The 24491-nt window shown below is 42.6% G+C and overlaps 1 protein-coding gene across 1 annotated transcript in view; it reads left to right on the forward strand.

Moving 5' to 3' along the window:
- The window catches only part of LOC139573977 (NADP-dependent malic enzyme-like), a 112655-nt gene that overhangs the window by 65640 nt on the left and 22524 nt on the right, over positions 1-24491 (forward strand). The window contains exons 4-5 of the mRNA XM_071398015.1: positions 4491-4566; positions 17704-17865. Coding sequence (XP_071254116.1) covers positions 4491-4566; positions 17704-17865 — 238 coding nt within the window. The remainder of the gene's footprint in view (positions 1-4490; positions 4567-17703; positions 17866-24491) is intronic.

A 24491-nucleotide genomic window follows, 5' to 3' on the forward strand; every position in this document is an offset into this window, starting at 1 on the left:
AAGTTGGTGTCTCTCTGGGGCTCTGGCCATGTTGTGGGTCAAGTGTAGAGAGCAGCTCCTGCTGGGGCTGTATTGATGCTGCAGTCCCACTCTTGGCACACACTCCCTGGGTTGTGTCTTCTGCTGGGTTGTGGGTCAGCGGTATTGCCGATTCAGTGCGGTTTTGTTTCCTCTCTCTCTCTTCCTTCTTTCCTCTGGTCTCTTGTTCACTCCCTCACTCACTACACAGTCTCCAAGAAAGTTCTACACAGGCTAGCTTAAAACTTGACCTTTCTATTATCTAAGACTATACCGTTGTCGTGACTTTACACTCATTAATCTGATGACTGTGCCTTTTTGCGGCACGCTTGTAAGGCTCTGATTGTCCAAAGGGGTCCCCACCTGTCTTCTACTGTTGTTCTCCCCTGCAGTCGTCCGGTATCCGGTGACTTTTCGTATAGTCCTGAACAGAACTACAGAGTTTATTCTACTTCCATTCGCTCTGGAAGATGCTTCTTTGAAGATAGGCTAGCCAGCCGTGTCGATGGTTCCCAGTGGGGTGATGAGAGTAGCGTAAAACGATGGTTTGAACAGACTAATGGAATGGTCCCACTTAAATGTCCTTTTCTAGATGCGTAGGACAGCTAATCAGCCGTACCAGTGATTGTCCGGGAGGTGACTATTGTCTCCGTGTTGAGAAACCACTTTAAACATGAGCTGCATCTCAACATCTCTCTGGTCTGATATGTTAATTCTTTACCCATCCTTTTATACAGTTCCTTCAAAAGGGGTCGTTCCGTTTTGTAAAACTAGTATCCCTTATGGCTCCTAAAATCATGTCCCTCTTAACAAAAACATTCATAAATGTTCATATTTCATGCACAACGGATTTTATGGACACTTCACACATATTGTGGGTATACTTTTCAAAGTTCAGTATTTCCTTAGTAACATTGTTAATGACATCATATGACATTAGTGTTCTTTTAGGTCACCTCTGCCCATTCCCCACGTTCTATGTTAGAAATATTTTTCCAATATTTGCTTTTGAAGGTGTTAGAGTTTTGGCGGAAGAAAATCTTCTTTAAGACAAAGGCACATTCCTTGGGTGAATTTAGAGAGAGATGCTGAATGTTCTGTCCTTGATTTACAACAGGGTGTGAGCTGTCAACCCCCCCACCAGTTCCTGTCTCCCCCCTCTGCGGGTGAGAGAGGTGGTCTGGTTGAAGTTATATATTGCAAAGCTGGTCTGACCTATTTGGATGCTCACAGGACAGTCGGTACACCATCCACCTATCAGTGCTCAAGTTACAAGACAGCTCAAGACAGTTACACACTCCACAAACACTCCTCACCAACCTCATTCTGTATCAATCTCAAGGTGTGCACTCTCAACACATTTGATCACTCATATACATTGTTAAACAGTATTGTCTCCTTCCACTCAAGATTACCTTTTATTTTGACACCTAGATCCAGATGAGGTGATTCTGAGAGGTACTATGATTATGAGTATGGGGTCATTAGACTCTTGGTGAGAAAGCTCAGCTCTCTCCCCCTTCTCACGGAATATCTCTCCCCTTTCCCCTTTCTCTTCAGCCTAGGAGATGTGACTGATGATTCTTCTAGCAGCTTATCAGAAGAATGTCCCTCTCCCTGTCCTATTATAACACCAGTACTGTTCCTAAGGGATAGAGAAGGTGCTGGAGGCCCTGTACAGATGTTGAGAGGGGATCGGGGGAAAGGCGTCAGAGGCACTGAGGACACCTCTCCTCCCTCATCTCAGGGTCATGGGGTCAACGTCTCCCCCAACAGCACTGAAGAGAGTTGAGACAGACAGTGAGTGGGAAAGAGAGAGAGGGGGAACGGAAGAGAAGGGGAGAGAGAAAGAATGATAGAAGAAACTGGAGACAGATTGGGAGAATTCAAGTGAGATATTTTAACAAATAATAGAGCTATTATGCTGTAATAAGGAACATCTATGGTCATAATGTGTTAAGAACCATGTACACGTCTATCACATATCAGACAAGTCATTTTCACCAACACCAGTAAATGGGGTCAGTCCAGCCAATGAGGACCATCCCCTACCACCACCAACACCACCACCATCAACATGCTCCTTTCCCTGACCTGGATCTCTTAGCTCTGGAATTGGCAGCAGCTCAGCTCTCTGCCCCACGGTCGCTGCAGGCAAACAAACCCAGCAGGCCTCACACACTCCACTGACCCAGTGCTCTCACAGGCTTCTCACACACGCAACTCTCACAGGTTACACACACACACACACACACACGCACACAGGCACACAAAAACACAGGCACACAAAAACACTGCACACACACACACTGCAAGCAAATCCAGCTCTTCACAGCTGTTTAAACGACACACAGACAGACTAATCAAATGTTCCAACAATGATGCGTGTCAAACAGGATGTGCGTGTGTTTGTGTGCATGTGTTTGATCACTGATGGTCAAACACATATGAGTTGTTACTGATCGTTAGCTTTCTCGTTACGTGCGTGACCTCTGGCAGCCATTGCTGGTCCAGTTTAAACATTTTAAAGAGTGTGACTGACCGTGGATGTTTTTGATTTTATGTCCCATTTGTTCTTGTTTTGGTCCTCTCTTTGACCTCCCTAACAGGTCTCAACTCAAGGTTTTCCTTCCAAACCCTCTCTCCCTTTCCTTCTTTCTCGCTCTCACTGTCTCTCTCTCGTCTCTTATCCTTTCAATCTTTTTCTCTTGCTGTAAAATTCGAATATCCATCTCTTACTTCCTGCTCTTCATTTCCTCGTTGTGTATTTCATTCTCTCTTTTCTTATTTTGGAAATGTCGACTCAAATTTATCAGAAATGTGGCAGGAGGACACAGTGTTTACCTATGGAGGCCAAATATGTAGAGCCCCGGGGTGAGTGACGTGGGTCACCATGTGTGAGAGGCTCTCTCTCTCTACCTTTAACTCAAGTAATGTGGCCCTCATATTGACTGGTCCTCTATCAGCCTCGTACACACATGCATATAGATGTATACGTGCACAGACACACACATGCAAACACACACCACGGAAACTAACCCAAGTTTCAACTCCAGAGGTTTCCATTTCCAAATGATATGATGTAGTAGGAAGGTTTCCAGTTTCTCAGGGGGATGAAATGTGACCCATCATTTTATCAGAGTATTCAGGACTATCTGAATCTCACAACAGAATCCAATGCTCTAATCTAGTGGGCCTTCATACAAGGATTGTGTCATCAGGTTTTATCAGGTTTCGGGTATGACCCAGATGCAGACAGTGTCAAAGAAACAAACGTTTATTTCTAGTGCAGGGGCAGGCAAATGGCAGGTCAAAGGCAGGCAGATGTCAGTAATCCAAAGAGGGTGCAAAAGGTCCAGAACGGCAGGCAGTCTCAGGGTCAGGGCAGGCAGGGGTCAATAATCCAGTGAAGTGGGGCAAGGTATAGAACGGCAGGCAGGCTGAGGGTCAGGGTAGGCAGAACGGTCAAAACTGGGAAGAACTAGAAAACAGGAGCAGGAAGAGACAGGAGCAGGGGAACTGGTAGGTTTCACGAAACAAAACAAACTTGCAACGGACAAACAGAGAACACAGGTGTAAATACACAGGGTATAATGGGGAAGATGGGCGACACCTGGCAGAGACAAGCACAAAGACAGGTGAAACAGATCCGGGTGTGACAGGTTTGTCATTAATATTAGACTTGTTGTACTGTTATTGCCTGTTATTGTCTGTAGCTACGGAAGTCTTGCAGGAAAGTTAAAACCCAGCCATGACATTGGGGTCAACCTCAGCTGAAACTTTAAAGTTATCAGGGTGTTTTTATGTGACACGTTTATGTCTCTCTTCTTCTTTCCAACACTTTTTGTGTTCTGGTTCTTTTTTAACAGGCTTTGGGCTGTTTGCTGTTTCACATTTTCATTCTCGCTTTCCAGCTTTGACCTGTGTTTTTAGTTTATGAACAGATTTTACAATATAGATGTTTTTTTGTTGTTGCTGGCACATATGGAGATGATAGTGCCTCCACATCATGGGCAGATGGCTTTGTTGGGCCGAGCTGAAACCCTTCTGGGCTGGACCTCCCACCCTGTGGGCCTACACACACGCACACAGACTAAGCGTATCTGTCTAGCTTTTCTTGGAGCAGAGGAGCACTAGAGGGGTCCCTGGTCCAGCTATCCATTTTCCAGGTGGCATCTGCTCTGGGATATTACAGCACAAGTAGGGGGGGAAAAGGGCAGAAAATTTGTATTGAAACTTCAAAAAGCTACTCAAATAGTGCTTAAAGTTAATTTCAAGCTTCCATTCAGGTATCAAAGAACCATTTGAAACAGAATGCAAAGACAATGTTTTTTCTCCGTATTGACCCTGCACTGAGCAAAATTACAGTATTTCCTTATGCTGGTAATCGATGTGCAATGTGAAAGGTACTGTAAACAGTTTATCTAGTCTCACTCATTATAACTCATCATCTGATCTCTGATCTGTTCCAGGGGGCTTTTTATCACCATCCATGACCTCACTCACATCTCCACCGTGCTCCAGAGCTGGCCAGAGAAGGACATACGCGTAAGTCTATGGTCAAACCTGAAAAGGCCTTTCCCTATATAATGCAGAAATAGGTTGTGTCTGAAATGGCACCATATCGCTCTATTAGGGGTGCTATGCCCTTTTCACTGTTAGGCCTAGTTGTTCGGTCTGATGGCTTAAGGCAGGTATTGCTACTGGGTATGTGTAACTGTATTGCTTCCGTCCCTCTCCTCGCCCCAACCTGGGCTCGAACCAGGGACTCTCTGCACACATCAACAACAGCCACTCTCGAAGCATCGTTACCCATTGCTCCAGGCCTGTTGTAAATTACACGCCTGATCCAGTGAAGCAAGGTCCTGGTGAACTGCTAACTAGTAGAATCAGGTGCGTTAGATCAGGGTTGGAGTGAAATTCTGCTCTGCAACAGAGTAGCTCTTCAGGAGGAAGTTGGGCAGCCCTGGCTTAGAAGTCAGGGGTTAGCATTCCTGGTAGTTCTCTGTATGGACAGTGTGATAACTGGGGATAGGCACCAGTGGAGGCTGGTGGGAAGAGCTATAGGAGGACATGTGGTATCCATATGTTTGATACCATTCCAGCCATTACAATAGCCCATTCTCCTATAGCTTATCCCACCAGCCGCCACTGAAAAGCACACATACGCTACTTGACCAAAAGTATGTGGACACCTGCTCATCGAACATCTCGTTCCAAAAATCATGGGCATTAATATGGAGTTGGTCCCCCCTTTGCTGCTATAACAGCCTCCACTCTTCTGGGAAGGCTTTCCACTACATCTTGGAACATTGCTGCGGGGACTTGCTTCCATTCAGCCACAAGAGCATTAGTGAGGTCGGGCACTGATGTTGGGCGATCAGGCCTGGCTTGCAGTCGGCTTTCCAATTCATCCCAAAGGTGTTCGATGGGGTTGAGGTCAGGGTTGTGTGCAGGCCAGTCAAGTTATTCCACACCAATCTCGACAAACCATTTCTGTATGGACCTCGTTTTGTGCACGGGGGCATTGTCATGCTGAAACAGGAAAGGGCCTTCCCCAACCTGTTGCCACAAAGTTGGAAGCACACAATCGTCTAGAATGTCATTGTATGCTGTAACGTTAAGATTTCCCTTCACTGGAACTAAGGGGCCTAGCCCGAACCATGGAAAAACAGCCCCAGACCATTATTACTCTTCCACCAAACTTTCAAGTTGGCACTATGCATTAGGGCAGGTAGGATTCTCCTGGCATCTGCCAAACCCAGATTCATCCGTCGGACTGCCAGATGGTGAAGCGTGATTCATCACTCCAGAGAACGCATTTCCACTGCTCCAGAGTTCAATGGCGGCGAGCTTTACACCACTCCAGCCAACACTTGGCATTGTGCATGGTGATTTAGGCTTGTGTGCGGCTGATTGGCCATGGAAACCCATTTTGTGAATCTCCCGATGAACAGTTCTTGTGCTGACGTTGCTTCCAGAGGCAGTTTGGAACTCGGGAGTGAGTGATGCAACCGAGGACAGACGATTTCTACGTTCTACGCGCTTCAGCACTCAGCGGTCCCATTCTGTGAGCTTATGTGGCATACCACTTCTTGGCTGAGCCGTTGTTGCTCCTAGACATTTCTACTTCACAATAACAGCACTTAAAGTTGACCGGGGTAGCTCTAGGAGGGCAGAAATTTGCCGAAATGACTTGTTGGAAAGATGGCATCATATGACGATGCTACGTTGAAAGTCGTAGCTCTTCAGTAAGCCCATTCTACTGCCAATGTTTGTCTATGGAGATTGCATGGCAGTGTGATTGATTTTAGACACCTGTCAGCAACAGGTGTGGCTGAAATAGCCGAATCCACACATTTGAAGGGGTGTCTACATACTTTTGTGTATACTGTGCCTTCGGAAAGTATACAGACCCCTTGACTTTTTCCACATTTTGTTACGTTACAGCCTTATTCTAAAATGGATTAAATAAATAATAATCCTCAACAATCTACACACAATACCCATAATGAACAAGCGAAAACAGGTTTTGACATTTTTGCCAATGTATAAAAATATACCTTATTTACATAAGTATTCAGCCCCTTTACTATGAGACTCGAAAATGAGCTCAGGTGCATCCTGTTTCCATTGATAATCCTCGATGTGTCTACAACTTGTGTGGTAAATTCAATTGATTGGACATGATTTGGAAAGTCACACACCTGTCTATATAAGATCCCACAGTTGACAGTGCACGTCAGAGCAAAAACCAAGCCATGAGGTCGAAGAAATTGTCCGTAGAGCTCCGAGACAGGATTGTGTCGAGGTACAGATCTGGGGAAGTGTACCAAAAAATGTCTACAGCATGACATTTCCTCAAGAACACAGTGGCCTCCATCATTCTTAAATGGAAGATTTTTGGTACCAACGAGACTCTTCCTAGAGCTGGCCGCCCAGCCAAACTGAGCAATCGGGGGAGAAGGGCCTTAGTCAGGGAGGTGACCAAGAACCTGATGGTCACTCTGACAGCTCCAGAGTTCCTCTGTGGAGATGGGAGAACCTTCCAAAATGACAACCATCTCTGCAGCACTCTACCAATCAGGCCTTTATGGTAGCGTGCCAGACAGAAGCCACTTCTCAGTAAAAGGCAAATGATAGCCCGCTTGGAGTTTGCCAAAAGGCACCTAATGGACTCTCAGACCATGAGTTCTGATGAAACCAAGATTGAACTCTTTGGCCTGAATGCCAAGTGTCACGTCTGGAAGAAACCTGGCACCAACCCTATATTGAAGCATGGTGGTGGCATTATCATGCTGTGGGGATGTTTTTCAGTGTCAGGGACTGGAAGACTAGTCAGGATCGAGAGTGCTCAGAACCTCAGACTGGGGTGAAGGTTCACCTTCCAAAAGGATGACAACCCTAAACACACAGCCAAGACAATACAGGAGTGTCTTCGGGACAGTCTCTGAATGTCCTTGAGTGACTCAGCCAAAGCCCAGACTCGAACATCTCTGGAGAGACCTGAAAATAGCTGTGCAGCAACGCTCCACATCCAACAGAGCTTGAGAGGATCTGCAAAGAAGAATGGGAGAAACTTAACAAATACAGGGGTGCCAAGCTTGTAGCATCATACTCAAGAAGACTCTGTGCTGTAATCGCTGCCAAAGTTGCTTCAACAAAGTACAGAGTAACGGGTCTGAATAATTATTTAAATGTGATATTTCTGTTTTTATTTTTAATAAACTTTTTTTTCTTCTTCTAATCAATTTTAGAATAAGGCTGTAACGTAACAAAATGTGGAACAAGTCAAGGGGTCTGAATACTTTCCGAAGGCAGTGTATAGTGTAACTCCAACTTTCTCGTAAATCATGCATTGATGTCAATGGGTTCTGGCCTGTTTGAGGCCATTACATCCAACGGTGCTCTAATATCCTCTAATAAGTCATGATCTTGTACAAAAGCTGAAGAACATACGCACATCCAGTTACTTTCAGGTGCTGGAGTGGTAGGCAAACTCATGGAAAACAGAAAGGAAAATGCCGCACACTGCTGCTCATGCTCCCAGATTATATTTATTTACAACAACATTTCGACCTTTAGGTCTTCATCAGGCATCCATATCAAGTCATGCTCTTGTCATATACAGTTAAGGTGGGAAGTTTACATACACCTTAGCCAAATATATGTAAACTCAGTTTTTCACAATTCCTGACATTTAATCAGAGTAAAAATTCCCTGTCTTAGGTCAGTTAGGATAACCACTTTATTTTAAGAATGTGAAATGTCAGAATAATATTAGAGAGAATGATTTATTTCAGCTTTTATTTCTTTCATCACATTCCCAGTGGGTCAGAAGTTTACACACTCAATTAGTATTGCCTTTAAATTGTTTAACATGGGTCAAACGTTTTGGGTAGCCTTCCACAAGCTTCCCACAATAAGTTGGGTGAATTTTGGCCCATTCCTCCTGACAGAGCTGGTGTAACTTAGTCAGGTTTGTAGGCCTCCTTGCTCACACATGCTTTTTCAGTTCTGCCCACAAATTTTCTATAGGATTGAGGTCAGTGCTTTGTGATGGTCACTCCAATACCTTGACTTTGTTGTCCTTAAGCCATTTTGCCACAACTTTGGAAGTATGCTTGGGATCATTGTCCATTTGGAAGACCCATTTGTGACCAAGCTTTAACTTCCTGACTGATGTCTTGAAATGTTGCTTCAATATATCCACATAATAATTTTTGTGAAGTGCACCAGTCCCTCCTGCAGCAAAGCACCCCCTCAACATGATGCTGCCACCCCCGTGCGTCAGTTTGGATGGTGTTCTTCGGCTTGCAAGCCTCGTCCGTTCTATTTTTGTTTCATCAGACGAGAGGACATTTCTCAAAAGTACGATCTTTGTCCCATGTGCAGTTTCAAACCGTAGTCTGGCTTTTTTTATGGCGGTTTTGGAGCAGTGGCTTCTTCCTTGCTGAGCGGCCCTTCAGGTTATGTTGATATAGGACTCGTTTTACTGTGGATATAGATACTTTTGTACCTGTTTCCTTCAGCATCTTCACAAGGTCCTTTGCTGTTGTTCTGGGATTGATTTGCACATTTCGCACCAAAGTACGTTTATCTCTAGGAGACAGAACGTGTCTCCTTCCTGAGCGGTATGACAGCTGCGTAGTCCCATGGTGTTTATACTTGCATAGTATTGTTTGTACAGATGAACGTGGTACCTTCAGGCGTTTGGAAATTGCTCCTAAGGATGAACCAGACTTGTGGAGGTCTACCCTTTTTTTCCTGACGTCTTGGCTGATTTCTTTTGATTTTCCCATGATATCAAGCAAAGAGGCACTGAGTTTGAAGGTAGGCCTTGAAATAAATCCACAGGTACACCTCCAATTGACTCAAATTATGTCAATTATCCTATCAGAAGCTTCTAAAGCCATGACATAATTTTCTGGAATTTTCCAAGCTGTTTAAAGGCACAGTCAATTTAGTGTATGTAAACTTCTGGCACATTGGAATTGTGATACAGTGGATTATAAATTAAAGAATCTGTCTGTAAACAATTGTTGGAAAAATTACTTGTCATGCACAAAGTAGATGTCCTAACCGATTTGCCAAAACAATTTTTTGTTAACAATAAATTTGTGGAGTGGTTGAAAAACGAATTTTAATGATTCCAACCTAAGTGTATGTAAACTTTTGACTTCAACTGTAGAGTCAGTATGACAAGTCGTCCAGGTATTCTTGGCATGTAAAGATATGCCTGCTGCAGCCTCTAGCCGGTCTACCACCTGTTCACAGCTGTCAACACAATGGCATTTCCCTCTGAAACCCTGAGCTCACAGGACCTCATATAAAACTATTCACCACGATCCGATGCCCTACTTACATAGTTCCAATAATAAAAGCTACAAATCCTGAAACAAATCAGTAAGCCCAAAATGTATGGGACTATTAATTACATTTTTCCCCAAAAAAATAAGTGGTTTTGCTGTTAGAATGTCATAAACCCCTAATCATGTGTTCATTGGGCATTAAAAACATGATTAGGTGGATGACATCATCCCTTGAGGTGGTGTCAGGGTGCTGTGGAACCAGTGTGGAAGAAGGTTGTAAAAGTAAAGTGCCAGAGTGGCCTGCGTCATAGACTAATCATGGAAAAACACACATGCATGTTGGGTTTTGGGATCGAACATATTATGAAGTTGATGATGATGAAGTGCTCCTGATGATTTTTTATTAACTTTTTTTTGCAAGATTACATTTTTTCAAACAATATAAACATATATAGATAAAATACAACAGACAGACGCACACAAACATTAATGTCATCACACCTGCCCAGACCCACATGTTCCCACCGCATCTCTCTCCAGTGCTTGTAAGATTATGTACCCACTGGTTGATGCTTATTTATAAAACCCTCTTAGGCATCACTCCCCCTTATCTGAGATATCTACAGTACTGCAGACCTCATCCTCCACATACAACACCCGTTCTGCCAGTCACATTCTGTTAAAGGTCCCCAAAGCACACACATCCCAGGGTTGCTCGTCTTTTCAGTTCGCTGCAGCTAGGGACTGGAACGAGCTGCAACAAACACTCAAACTGGACAGTTTTTTTCCCTCTTCATTCAAAGACTCAATCATGGGCACTCTTCCTGACAGTTGTGGCTGCTTTGCGTGATGTATTGTTGTCTCTACCTTCTTGGCCTTTGTGTTGTTGTCTGTGCCCAATAATGTTTGGACCATGTTTTTGGCTTCTACCATATTGTGTTGCTACCATGATGTTGTCATGTTGTGTTGCTGCCTTGCTACGTTGTCTTAGGTCTCTCTTTTTGTAGTCTTGTGTTGTCTCTCGTCGTGATGTGTGTTTTGTCCTATATTTATTTATATTTTTTCTTCATCACAGCCCCCGTCACCGCAGGAGGCCTTTTGCCTTTTGGTAGGCCGTCATTGTAAAACTGACTTGCCTAGTTAAATAATGGTTCAATAAAATAAATAATTATTGCATTAATCTGTTTTTCTCTGTCACCCACACCTTTTCAATATTTAAATATAAATAGTTTAGATTTTTCCATTGTCTTAAAACCTCTACAGGATCGGTGTCCGCGGGATGGTGAGCTAACATGTGCTAATGTGATTAGCATGACGTTGTAAGTAACAAGAACATTTCTCAGAACATAGACATGTCTTATATGGGCAGAAAGCTTAACTTGTTAATCTAACTGCACTGTCCAATTTACAATAGCTGTTACAGTGAACAAATACCATGATATTGTTTGAGGAGAGTGCACAACAACAAAACACTTATCAAGGCAACTGGTTTGATACATTCACCTCTGAAGGTAAATCATGTACTTAATAAAGGACTTATTCAGTAATCTTGCTCTGATTTGTCATCCTGAGGGTAAAATGTAGCATAGTTTTGTTTGTTAAAATCAATTTTTATTTTAAAATGTAGGAACTGGGTTCTACAGTTTGAACCCCTGCTGTGTCTGGCATCCCCCCCCCCCCCCCCCCCCCCTGAATATTACCATATCATGTTTGTATGTTCTCTAAAGTTATGTACATGAACATTTATTAATTGACCCATTCGGCACATTTGGGCAGACGTGATACAACATTTTGAACAGTAATGAAATGGTTCATTGAATCAGTCTAAATGTTGCACATACACTACTACCATCTAGTGGCCAAAATCTAAACTGTCCCTGGACTCCTAAGTGATATAATGGCCTTTCTTTTGCATTTCAAAGATTCCACAAACTTCAAAGTGTTTCCTTTCAAATAGTATCAATAATATACATATTCTTGCTTCAGGTCCTGAGCTACAGGCAGTTAGATTTGGGTATGTCATTTGATTTCCAGATTTAAAGAAAAACATTTTTCAAAATGATTGATGAGAAAAGTATGGTGAGTGCAACCCATTGCGTATCTCATCTCACCCTCATATGCCATGTCTTGAAATATGCAGATATACGGATTAAAAGTACATTTGCATTGTAAAACAGCCAACTTTCTATCTCCGCCCATAACTTTTGGACTTTATAACACTCACAGAAGGTATGAATTATTGAGTCATTGTTAATTTTACACTTAAGGCATGAATGCCATTGTGCTGTCGAATTTGTGAATTTTGTCTTGTATAATAATTCTATACATTAGTTTATACTGGATTAAGCATTCATTTTCATGAACTGTAATTTCGTTAGTTATGTTTGAATGCTCCCTCCATTTTGTGACAATTTCAGTTATTTTCATGTCTTTTTTCCAATAGGTCATATTTATAAGAGATTGTTTGTTGGATAGACTCTCTGCAAGGTTTTGTATATCTTACCTAGCATATGAATTTCCTTTTCTGACTCAAATAGGATTCCCTCAACATTACTCTTATGTCTATAAAAGATTTCAGATCGTATTTGAAAATGTCTACGGTCGTTGCCAAAAGTTTTGAGAATGACACAAATATTAATTTTCACAAAGTGTGCTGCCTCGGTTTGTATGATGGCAATTTGCATATACTCCAGAATGTTATGAAGAGTGATCAGATGAATTGCAATTAATTGCAAAGTCCCTCTTTGCCATGCAAATTAACTGAATCCCCAAAAAAACATTTCTACTGCATTTCAGCCCTGCCACAAAAGGACCAGCTGACATGTCAGTGATTCTCTCGTTAACACAGGTGTTAGTGTTGACGTGGACAAGGCTGGAGATCACTTTGTCATGCTGTTTGAAGTCGAATAACAGACTGGAAGCTTCAAAAGGAGGGTGGTGCTTGGAATCATTGTTCTTCCTATGTCAATCATGGTTACCTGCAAAGAAACATGTTCCGTCATCATTGCTTTGCACAAAAAGAGCTTCACAGGCAAGGATATTGCTGACAGTAAGATTGCACCTAAATCAACCATTCATCGGATCATCGAGAACTTCAAGGAGAGCGGTTCAATTGTTGTGAAGAAGGCTTCAGGGCGCCCCAGAAAGTCCAACAAGCGCCAGGACCGTTTCCTAAATTTGATTCAGCTGTGGGATCGGGGCACCACCAGTACAGAGCTTGCTCAGGAATAGCAGCAGGCAGGTGTGAGTGCATCTGCACGCACAGTGAGGCGAAGACGTTTGGAGGGTGGCCTGGTGTCAAGAAGGGCAGCAAAGAAGCCACTTCTCTCCAGGAAAAACATCAGGGACAGACTGATATTCTGCAAAAGGTACAGGGATTGGACTGCTGAGGACTGGGGTAAAGTCATTTTGTCTGATGAATCCCCTTTCCGATTGTTTGGGGCATCCGGAAAAAAGCTTGTCCGGAGAAGACAAGGTGAGCGATAGCATCAGTCCTTTGTCATGCCAACAGTAAAACATCCTGAGACCATTCATGTGTGGGGTTGCTTCTCAGCCAAGGGAGTGGGCTCACTCGCAATTATGCCTAAGAACACAGCCATGAGTAAAGAATGGTACCAACACATCCTCCGAGAGCAACTTCTCCCAACCATCCAGGAACAGTTTGGTGACGAACAATGCCTTTTCCAGCATGATGGAGCACCTTGCCATAAGGCAAAAGTGATAACTAAGTGGCTCGGAGAACAAAATATCGATATTTTGGGTCAATGGCCAGGAAACTCCCCAGACCTTAATCCCATTGAGAACTTGTGGTCAATCCTCAAGAGGCGGGTGGACAAACAAAAACCCACAAATTCTGACAAACTCCAAGCATTGATTATGCAAGAATGGGCTGCCATCAGACAGGATGTGGCCCAGAAGTTAATTGACAGCAGGCCAGGGTGGATTGCAGAGGTCTTGAAAAAGAAGGGTCAACACTGCAAATATTGACTCTTTGCATCAACTTCATGTTGTCAATTGTCAATAAAAGCCTTTGACACTTATGAAATGCTTGTAATTATACTTCAGTATTCCATAGTAACATCTGACAAAAATATCTAAAGACACTGAAGGAGCAAACTTTGTGAAAATTAATATTTGTGTCATTCTCAAAACTTTTGGCCACGACTGTAAATTGGTCAGTCCAAAATGGCTTTTTAATTCTGTCATGGAAATAATTGTGTTTCCTATTACCAAGTCATTTACGATTTCTATGCCTTTAGTTTTCCATGTGGGACAATTTATCGGTGAATTCTGAAAAGCTATCCAAGGATTGTTTCATAGGGGTGTGTTATAGGGAGTGATTTTAGTTCTTGTAGAATCCATTTCATTTTCTTCCATAAAGATGAGGAAAATGATTGTATTTAATCCATTTTAGAATAAGGCTGTAACATAACAAAATGTGGAAAAAGTCAAGGGGTCTGAATACTTTCTGAATGCTCTGTATGTCGCAGGGTGGAGAGTTGATATAATTCCAAGTCTGGAAGGTTAAACCACCTTCAGACTTAGGGAGATGTAAAACTTTTGTTTTTATTCTATGAGTTTTATTTGCCCATATTAAGTCGTATGACGGGATACTTTTTTAAAGAATGTCTTCGGTGGTGTAATTGGTATTACCGAAAATAAATATAGAAACTTTGGGAGCCATACTATTCTAAAGAGGTTTATTCTACCTGTACGATTCATGGGAAGATTGTTCCTTTTAATTATATCTGCTTTCATGTTGTTGAGTAATGCGATAAGCAATAAGGCCAGAGGAGGTGTGGTATATGGCCAATATACCACAGCCAAGTGCTGTTCTTAAGCACGATGCAATGCTGAGTGCCTGCACACAGCCCTTAGCTGTGGTATATTGGCCATATACCTCAAACCCCAGAGGTGTCTTACTGCTATTTTATACAACGGATGGATCTAATCCTGGATGCTGATTGGTTAAAACCGCATTCCAGCCTGTGTCTATTCTACAAGTTACCACTGGCTAAAGCTATGACGTTGAAATGCCTATTTATTCTGTTCCATCTCGTTGCGCAGTCTCATCAGCCCAGCCAGCCAATTTATAAACTTGATCTCCACTGTAAAAAGCATCTAGACATTATCTCCAATTTCTTTTAGACTAGCAATTGGTTTCAAAAGTGGAGATTTGTTTAAACCTTGCTATCTGTCTCTCTGACATTTGCAACATCGTTTCAATATTGAAATTCGATCTCCAGCTATCCCATAATAATGAATGTGTAGGGGTCAGGAGTTGGGATGAGAGAGACAGGCAGGCAGCTTTTCTCAGCCAGTCGAAATCATGAATCAGCATAATTTTTATGGGTATATACACTACCATTCAAAAGTTTGGGGTCACTTAGAAATGTCCTTGTTTTTGAAAAAATAAAATAATAATTGTCCATTTAAAATAACATCAAATTGATCAGAAATACAGTGTAGACATTGTTAATGTTGGAAATGATTATTGTAGCTGGAAACGGCTTATTTATTTTTATGAAATATCTACATAGGCGAACAGAGGCCCATTATCAGCAACCATCACTCCTGTGTTCCAATGGCACGTTCTGTTAGCTAATCCAAGTTTATCATTTTAAAAGGCTAATTGATCATTAGAAAACCCTTTTGCAATTATGTTAGCACAGCTGTAAACTGTTGTGCTGATTTAAAGAAGCAATAAAACTGGCCTTTAGACTAGTTGAGTATCTGGAGCATCGGCAGTTGTGGGTTCGATTACAGGCTCAAAACGGCCAGAAACAAAGAACTTTCATCTGAAACTCGTCAGTCTATTCTTGTTCTGAGGAATGAAGGCTATTCCATGTGAGAAATTGCCAAGACATTGAAGATCTCTTACAACGCTGTGTACTACTCCCTTCACAGAACAGCGCAAACTGGCTCTAACCAGAATGCACAACTGAGCAAGAGGACAAGTACATTAGAGTGTCTAGTTTGAGAAACAGATGCCTCACAAGTCCTCAACTGGCAGCTTCATTAAATAGTACCCGCAAATCACCAGTCTAAACATCAACAATGAAGAGGCGACTCCGGGATGCTGGCCATATCTCAGACTAGCCAATAAAAAGAAAAGATTAAGATGGGCAAAATAACACAGGCACTGGACAGAGGAACTCTGCATAGAAGGCCAACATCCCGGAGTCGCCACTGTTAACATTGAGACTGGTGTTTTGCGGATACTATTTAATGAAGCTGCCAGTTGAGGACTTGCAGCTTCATTTACAACATTAACAAAGTCTACACTGTATTTCTGATCAATATGTTATTTTAATGGACAAAAAAACAAGGATATTTCTAAGTGACCACAAACTTTTGAATAGTAGCGTATAGAAAGAAATTTCAATATAAAACAGGTAAAACTAAATGAAATGCAGCTTTCCATCTTCAGTTTGAAGTGATCGTGTTATCTGTGTTGTTGCCTAGCTCCTCTGAACAACAATTTCCTGACGAGAGAGCACATTTTCTATGCCAGGTGAAATTGCGCATCATTAGCTCATTGTTATGGATGTATCCAAATAAATGTCACTAGAAAACAGCTTAAACAAATGCAAACGCAGCTGTTTTCTGTTATTCTGGCTGCACTGTTTGACGTGACTAAGTTAGCCGTAGTTGGCTAGCTATCAAGCAAAAGGATAAGAATGTTGCCATAGATATAAATCCATCAAAATAATGTTTTTAATGAAAATATGTCAATCATTATTTGAATATGTTGCTAACCCGTTGTATAAAAGTGATAATGCCCCCAAAGCAGGTGTTTGGAGGATATATTGGCACGGTTTGCCGCCACTCGTCTTAGTCTCAGGCCTAATAACAGCCATGCCATATCATCCAAACACCGGCTTCTCGGGCATTATCACTTATTAAATACCAATGTAATTAGAGCAGTAAAAAAAAACATTTTTTTCCTGTGGTATAGGTCTGACATAACACGTCTTTCAGACAATCAGCATTCAGAGCTCGAACCACCCAGTTCATAATTGTCTTTATATATATTTGTTGTTGGTCATTTATTAAGCATGATAATGTTTTAATTTCAATCGACACATTTCCTGGACAATAAAGTTTTTTTTTCCCCAAAACACCCCTGGTGATCAGGTTATGTTACACAATCGTTCGTTTGTAAATTCCACATTGAGAACGTCAGGCAATTTGTTTGTTGTTTTCTGTTTAATAAGAGTGCATGGTTAGGTTGTGTGAAGCAGGACCGGGCCAGACCTACAGGGGAGATGGAGTAGAGAAGCAGGATTGGTGGGGGGGTTTGCTTGGCAGGGTAGTATGGGAATGGAGTGATGGAAGCAATGCTGTTACAGTAGCTAGTTTGAATATATCCTGTTAAATCACGTCCATGTAATGTATGCTAACTGTACAGTAAATTATTAGTTACTGAACATAGATTTATTTGCAAGTTGCTGTCTGTATTTTCACTGACTGCTTGATGATAGCCTTTGAGGTTAGGGACTACCGTTGTCTAGAGTTACTAATATTCTGCTCTGACTGATAACGTCTTATGTATTTTACAGACACAGGACGTGTCAGTAGTGAATATTGTGTGTGAATATTGTGTGTGAATATTTCCTGTTTAATCATGTACACTTACTGAAACTGATTGGCTAATGAATATGCTGGCTTTATTCGCTAGTTACTGTATTTTCACTGCCTGATATTATGATAACATTTTTGGCTAATCTGAGATTTTATTTGGTTAATTTCAAACAGGAAGCCGAAAGAAAATTACTGTTATCTAGAGCCATAGACAGTCTGCTCTGACTGATAAAGTATTTGATTGACATAGACTCACAGGTATGATTGACAGGTGTGATGTGATTGACAGGCGGTGTGTGTGACAGACGGAGAGAGGATCCTGGGCCTGGGGGACCTGGGCTGCTACGGCATGGGCATCCCTGTGGGCAAACTGGCACTCTACACGGCCTGTGGAGGCATGCCACCCCAGCAGTGTCTGCCAGTCATGCTGGATGTGGGCACAGACAATGAGGTAAGAAGAGGCACACCTAACAACCAAGTGAATACACGCATAGCTACATGCAAACAAGATGATACACTTGACACCCGTCAACTATGTAACAAAGAAAACTGTCAACTTCGTAACATATTATATGCTAGACGTAATATGCCAGCTAAGAAAACACGATCCAGTCAATACGTTATATTCAGGTAAGCCCCTCAGACTCCAAACTCCAAATTTCCAAGCACTAACAGCCAAGAAACGAGAAATTCTCACACTTTACAACGAGGAAACACCCTGAACGCAACTGAGGAAAGCCGTACTGTTCACCCATGCAAGACAGAAAAGCACTGTCTTATTTATCAAATAACTCTCTGTAATTATTATTACGCGGTTAAACTGATTAATCATGTAACTGTAATTAACTAGGAAGTCGGGGCACCAAGGAAAATATTCAGATTACAAAGTTATAATTTTCCTAATATAACTTTTCAGATATTTTCATATCTGATCAATTAGTCTTCTTAATTAATTAATTATTTACTTTACCTCACGTTAGTCTCATTCCAAACGTCGTAAATTGTTGGTTATCTGCACGAACCCAGTCTTCACTATGAGTCATCCATACATCAATTGTCTTAAATCATTTATTTACTAACAAAGTAATTCACAGAAATGCATAAACAAACAGTAGATAGTTACAAGGAAATGATAACGGCGTTTCCTTAGTGGGATAAACCGATATCGCGGCTTGGTGGACAAAAAGGGAAGTGGGGGTCAACTGAGATGAGACACTACAAAGTTGATAATTATAACAATTGAAATGTTAATCCTTTGCACATGAACGCTCACTCATTCGAGAACAATTGCAATCAATATATATATTTACGCTCAGTGTGTTGTCGGGATCTCTGTTTAAAAGTTAGTTTCTGTTGGAGAGTTTTTGTCCTCTCTCTCTCTCGGTCGTGGTTAGAGTGGATAGTTCAGAGTGACATTCATTCTTTTCGTTATAGATGTTTCGGCGGTTGTCGTTCTTTGCGTTCAATGATACCGAATTCCTAGCTGCAGACTAGTAATTAATATCAAAGACTTGTTCTTATTCTGTCGGTATCGATAGTCTAAGAGTTTAACCACGTGGGATGGTTAAAAGATTCAGCAATCGTCTCAAACCTTGGCCCTCTTGTTATCGAGGTAAGCTGGTTTGCAACCTTTGTCCTCTCGTAATTGAGAGAAACATGGTCTGTTGAGAAATTCTCAGTGGGAGTTTTATTCGGAACATCGAAAAGGGCTGTCTCATGACGCCCGGTCCTGTCTGTACACCTGGGGGCGTGCCAAGGACGTAGTGAAACTTTTTAGAGAATTGGAGTTTCCTTCATTAAACAGTCCAAAAATCACATTACACAATTTTACAAACAGTATCATCCTCACTCATTCATCTTATACAACAATTAGATGTAAACCTCATATCTGAGGCTATTATATAAACAGCGTTATGGTAATGTGGACGCACCGTCTCCCATGAGTCACAAAATGGTACCAAACAGACCAGTTCGTAGCTGGATTCTTCACCGATCTTTTATACCTTCTCCGGAACATAAATGTTCGGACCTCAAGTTCTGTGAGGTGGAAGAAATTCCTTTGTTCTCTATGAAAATTCACTCTGTCTCTATACTGTGGCCATGAGGAGATAATCTCCTCCGGGAATTTACGACCTCTCTGACCACAGCAGCCTAGTTGTAGGAGACAGAGAGAGGGGGATGGTACTCGCTGTACCCAAAGAGGGCAATGTCATGACAGCACCTATCCAGCCCGCCAGCACTGCCAGTCCACAGTATTCAAAGAGGCCCTCTGGTTTGGTTTTTCCTGCTGGTTCCACTGGTCCTATGTATGGCATGGCCCTCCTCTTTATAGCTGAAAGAGGAGCCTCACTCTGGGTGTGCTGTGGCAACACTGTTAAACAGGAGCAAACTAAGAATAGTCCGTGTTGTGTACACGGCTATATTTAAGTGTATTTTCTCCATGTCATCCAGAGCTGGGCCAAGGGTGTGGCACTGCCACCATATGCCTGCTGCTTGGCTGAGCCATCCTCTGATTTCCTGGGCCTGGACTTGCTCTCCTAGCCTCTGAGTTTCAGTATAAGAGTTGGGGAGAGGATAATGGGCGATTTGGGGTTAGTTGGTAGGTCTGGTCAAGGATAGACATGATCTTGACAGTTATCCATATGCTGAGAATGAGACATAAAAGAAGACATCACTGTGAAAGAAGGATAGATTGATAAAGGGTGGGAGGAAAGAAGAGGGAGATGGATTTGCGGTTAGCTGGGTATAGGACTGGTCAAAGATGTAAACGACTGACAATAATCATTGGCGATAGAAAGAAATAATGAAAGACACTCCATGGGCAACAAAACGAGGGGACTAGTATAAAAGAGGGATAAATAAAGGAAGGGGGAGGGAAAGATAAGGAGACGGGAAGCAGAGTTGAACAGAGGGACTAGCCCTATCCCTGTCAGATGTAGCATTCGCTGTGTGGATGGTCGCCACAAACTCTCTCCATGTTCTCTTATGTCAGCTAGCCAATTCACACTTCATCAAACCACACTGAGACCCAGAAGAAATCCCCCTTATTCATAGAACACACACAAAATGCCTATGAGAGAACCTATAAAAGATCTTACACTACAGCATGAATACTGTAGGTGGCATTGGATCTTGGTGTACAGGATTATGTTTTCCCTCTCTGCCAGTTTCTCCCACTCTGTTCTACCTCATAGCAGAGGTAAATGCCATGCCCTTCTGCCCCCATCCCTTTAATAGCATCTCCATACACACTTCTATGCATGAACTCTATTGTTCTATTGAAAGATTTTGAAAGCGACTGTCACAGGTCCAGTTTAGGGATGCTTGGGTGATTGTCAACTATTCCCGGACATTTATAGGCATCAAAACACCACTTTAACTAGCTGCCTCAAAGACTGTCGGTGTCCTCAATGCACTCTGTAGCTGCTGCCAGAGGATGGAAGCAAATAGGGGTTTATTACCATATATTTGTGTGTGTGTGTGTGTGCACTCTTAGAAAACAAGTGCTATCTAGAACCTAAAAGGGTTCTTCGGCTGTCCCCATAGGGAGTCCCTTTGAAGAACACTTTTCAGATCCAAAAAGGGTTCTCCTATGGGGACAGCTGAAGAACTCTTTTGGAACCCTTTTTTCTAAGAGTACGTGTCTGTAGTGTCTGTGTGCGTGCATGTTTGAGATGTGTTTCTCTGCTAATCCTGGATTTGGCTCGGTCTGTCTACTTTCTATGCTCCTCTATTCATCTCTGTATGTATGGAAGTGTGTGTATGGAGTATTTTTTTATTGTGTGTGTGCATTTAGCGATGTGTGCTCATATTTCATGCTACTCTCCCTTTGTGTGATGCGTGTCTGTGGCAGGGACTGAATTGGAACGTTAATCAATAAAATCAACTATTGAGAATAATGGACAGACCTTCATTGTCACCCATAGTGCTGGAATGGGCCGTAACCTTCATGTGTGAAAAGATGTTCTTCCTTACACTCAGAGAAGTTACAGGTTTCTGCCTGTTGTTTTCCAAACCTGTGAAGTGTTTGCAGATGTAGCACAGCAGCAGCCCAGCAGCTCAGTATCTGTCAGAGTTTACAACAGGCCAAGCACATTTCCCTTAAAAATCACCTCACCACCCGGGAAGCAGAATGTGCCAGCCATTACCACAGATCACTCATCACCAAGCACTCCATCAGGATCACCACAGGCACACAAACACTCATTCAGGCACGGGCGCACCCATGTATGCATAGACACAGATCTCTGTGTGTGAATGCGTGTGTACGTGCATGTGTTACACAACCTCACGAGAACTAAGACCTTGCACTGTAGTCTCTAGTTGGCCATCACAACCTTTTCCATTTTTCCATTATTCTAAAGAGATGACAGGCCAAATGAGTTGTAATAGGATAAATGGAGTGCCTGTGTGTCTTAAGCCATATGGAGTTCCTCTGGCCTGACTCATAATATATTATCTCAGACACGCTGGTCTGATGCCGTGCTCCAGCCCCTACAGGCAGAGGGTTACACAGTGGTAGGAGGTGGTGGAGGTAGGCAGTAAATAATTGAACATATGAGGCTTATTTCTGACCTTGGGTTGGTATGAGGACTCCTGCACTGAGGTCAGGCATGTGACATCTTGACCTTGACTGGAAAGACTGGGGTTGTGTCCAAAATGGCACCCTATTCTCTATGGGACCTGGTCAAAAGTATATAGGAATTAGGAAATACTGTAGGGTGCGATGTGAGACTCAGCCTGGATCTCCCTGTGGTAGTGTTGCACTGTAATTCCAGAATGTGATAAAGCAAGGGGGAATGTTTTGGGAACATGTCCAGAAAACAGATGGGATATGGAAGAGCTCCTGTATAGGATGTGACTGATGCATGGGATGGGCTGTGCTGTGCAAGGCGTTTCGGATGTGTGCGCTTCTCTAGGTGCACTGGAATGCGGGAAGTGGATAATCTCTTGTGTAAACCATCGCTAATCCTACACAGCCCTGCTACCTGTGGACTTCTCGCTCTCTCCTCCCTCTCACACACAAACGCGCACACTGTTTCTGACGCATCATTCAGCTCTCTAACGTCCCGTCACATTCACAAGCACGTACTCGCAAAAACAGATGCACATCTCTCTCTTCCCTTTCTCCTTTGTCTATTTTCTACACACAGACATGTACACTCACACTCATCAGTAAGACACGTCTCTGTGTCTACACGTTGTTTTCCCTCCCAGTAAACAGGTCTGTAGAGTGAGTATACAACACATACATTTTTTTTTCTTCTCTAAATGGCCATTAATCTAAATGTGGCTTGTGGGAAATAAACTAAACGGTGAGTGTTATGGGAAAGTTGGCCCTCTCTCATCTCGCTCTTTCTCTCTCCCACTCACTCTCTTTCTCTCCCTTTCTCTTTCACTGATATTACCTGGTATAACCTCTGTGTCACAACACACACTGAAATGAGACCCCGGTGATGTCATCCCACACAATGTGTTGTTTGTCTTGTATTGGGTGCGCTCTCCTGGACCCAAAGGGGGGTGTCCCTTCAGACAGGCCCCTATCCCCCCCACACACTCTGCTCTCTCATCCCCCACTCTTCCCTCCATCTCCTACCTCTCTGTCCTAAACAGACCCTGACTGTTGCTTTTGAACAGGGTTAGTTACACCTGAAAGCAGAAAGAACAGCTCGGGCAATCAACAGAAGAGCATCTCAGGGAGAAAGTCGACATATCTCAACACCTCAGTGCTGTGTCAACTGAGCCAATACATGAGATTAACTCGTTCATTATTACTCTGTCAGAGCTGTTTATACAGTATCTCCTTCCTCGGATACAGTATGCACACGAGAAAGTAATCTAGCGTCTTGTAAAAGTCAACCATTGAGTTGAACATGAACATGGTTGAGAATGTTGTTTTAGTTAGTGGTGAGACCTGTGTCAATGCCTGGGGTGGAAGGTTTTGAAAATGTCAGGGGCTTTAAAGTTACTCTGGGAGTTGTTAATGGGTATACTAGTTTTGATTGACAGTGTCATGGTCCATTTGTGACACAGAGCCTGTCCCAGCTCTGTCCAAATAGACCACCCCCTTAAATCCCTCCCCCAACCCCCAGACTCCACGGAATCTAAACGCTCCAGTCTTGATGAGGCATGCCAGCGTTCCAAATCACCTCTTCCCAGGGGGATCAGAATTCCCTTGCGTCATGTCCTCAGTTGAACAGACCAGTGGCAGTCGGTACCGTTTTTAAGATGAGGGAGTCAGATATTTTTTTTTTCTTCATGAGAATGGCCTTATTTCTATTACAGCATATTGGATGACTGTCATTAGCATCGATAGGTTTAGGCTACTACATGATACTCTAAATTTCCCTATACCCATCATGAGGTTGCTACAACCTAGCCAATGAATGAAAGTTTACAACGTAAGTGCACACAGGTCGAGAGAAAAATTTGACAGACAGTGACACATGGACAGGCAGTGACACATTCAATACTGCCTTGCACAATCTTGCCTGCATCTAGCTGATCTAGGGTGTAATCATTAGTCCAACAGTTGCAAACATGAGTTTCTATTGGACAATTTCAGGTATGTTTAGCCCCGTTTCGCTCTGTTTGCTTCCGTTTAAGAAATGTTTTTCAACAGAATCAGAAGAATGAATACACCCCTGAACACAGTTCACTTTTATAGCAGCCACGTTATATTTCCTCTCGCTATGCGCTCTCCTCCTTTAACCTTTTCCCTTCGCTTGTGGATTTCAATGCACAACACCTCAGCTGTATGTGACCAGGCAAAAAAAAACTTTCCAAGCTTAACCATATCATAACTGCTACACACAGCCTAGATCATTGTCACCATATTAGCTGGTTAACATAGCTAATAGAACTAACACGTTAGTAAACCAGCTACAATAATGCGGTAACCTTACAGTGTACAGTCAGTAAGCAGTTTAGCAGTAACACCGGCAGGCCCCGGTGGCAACAAATGAGTAAAACCAGAAGCGTAACTTGACTTGGAAGAGTTCCAGTGTTGTGTTGGATAGTCATATCCAGCTAGCTAACAGCATCCCTCTGTTTCAGCAGGGTGTTTGAATAGGCTAA

The sequence above is a fragment of the Salvelinus alpinus genome, chromosome 4 (genome assembly GCF_045679555.1).
Source record: "Salvelinus alpinus chromosome 4, SLU_Salpinus.1, whole genome shotgun sequence".
Lineage (NCBI taxonomy): Eukaryota > Metazoa > Chordata > Actinopteri > Salmoniformes > Salmonidae > Salvelinus > Salvelinus alpinus.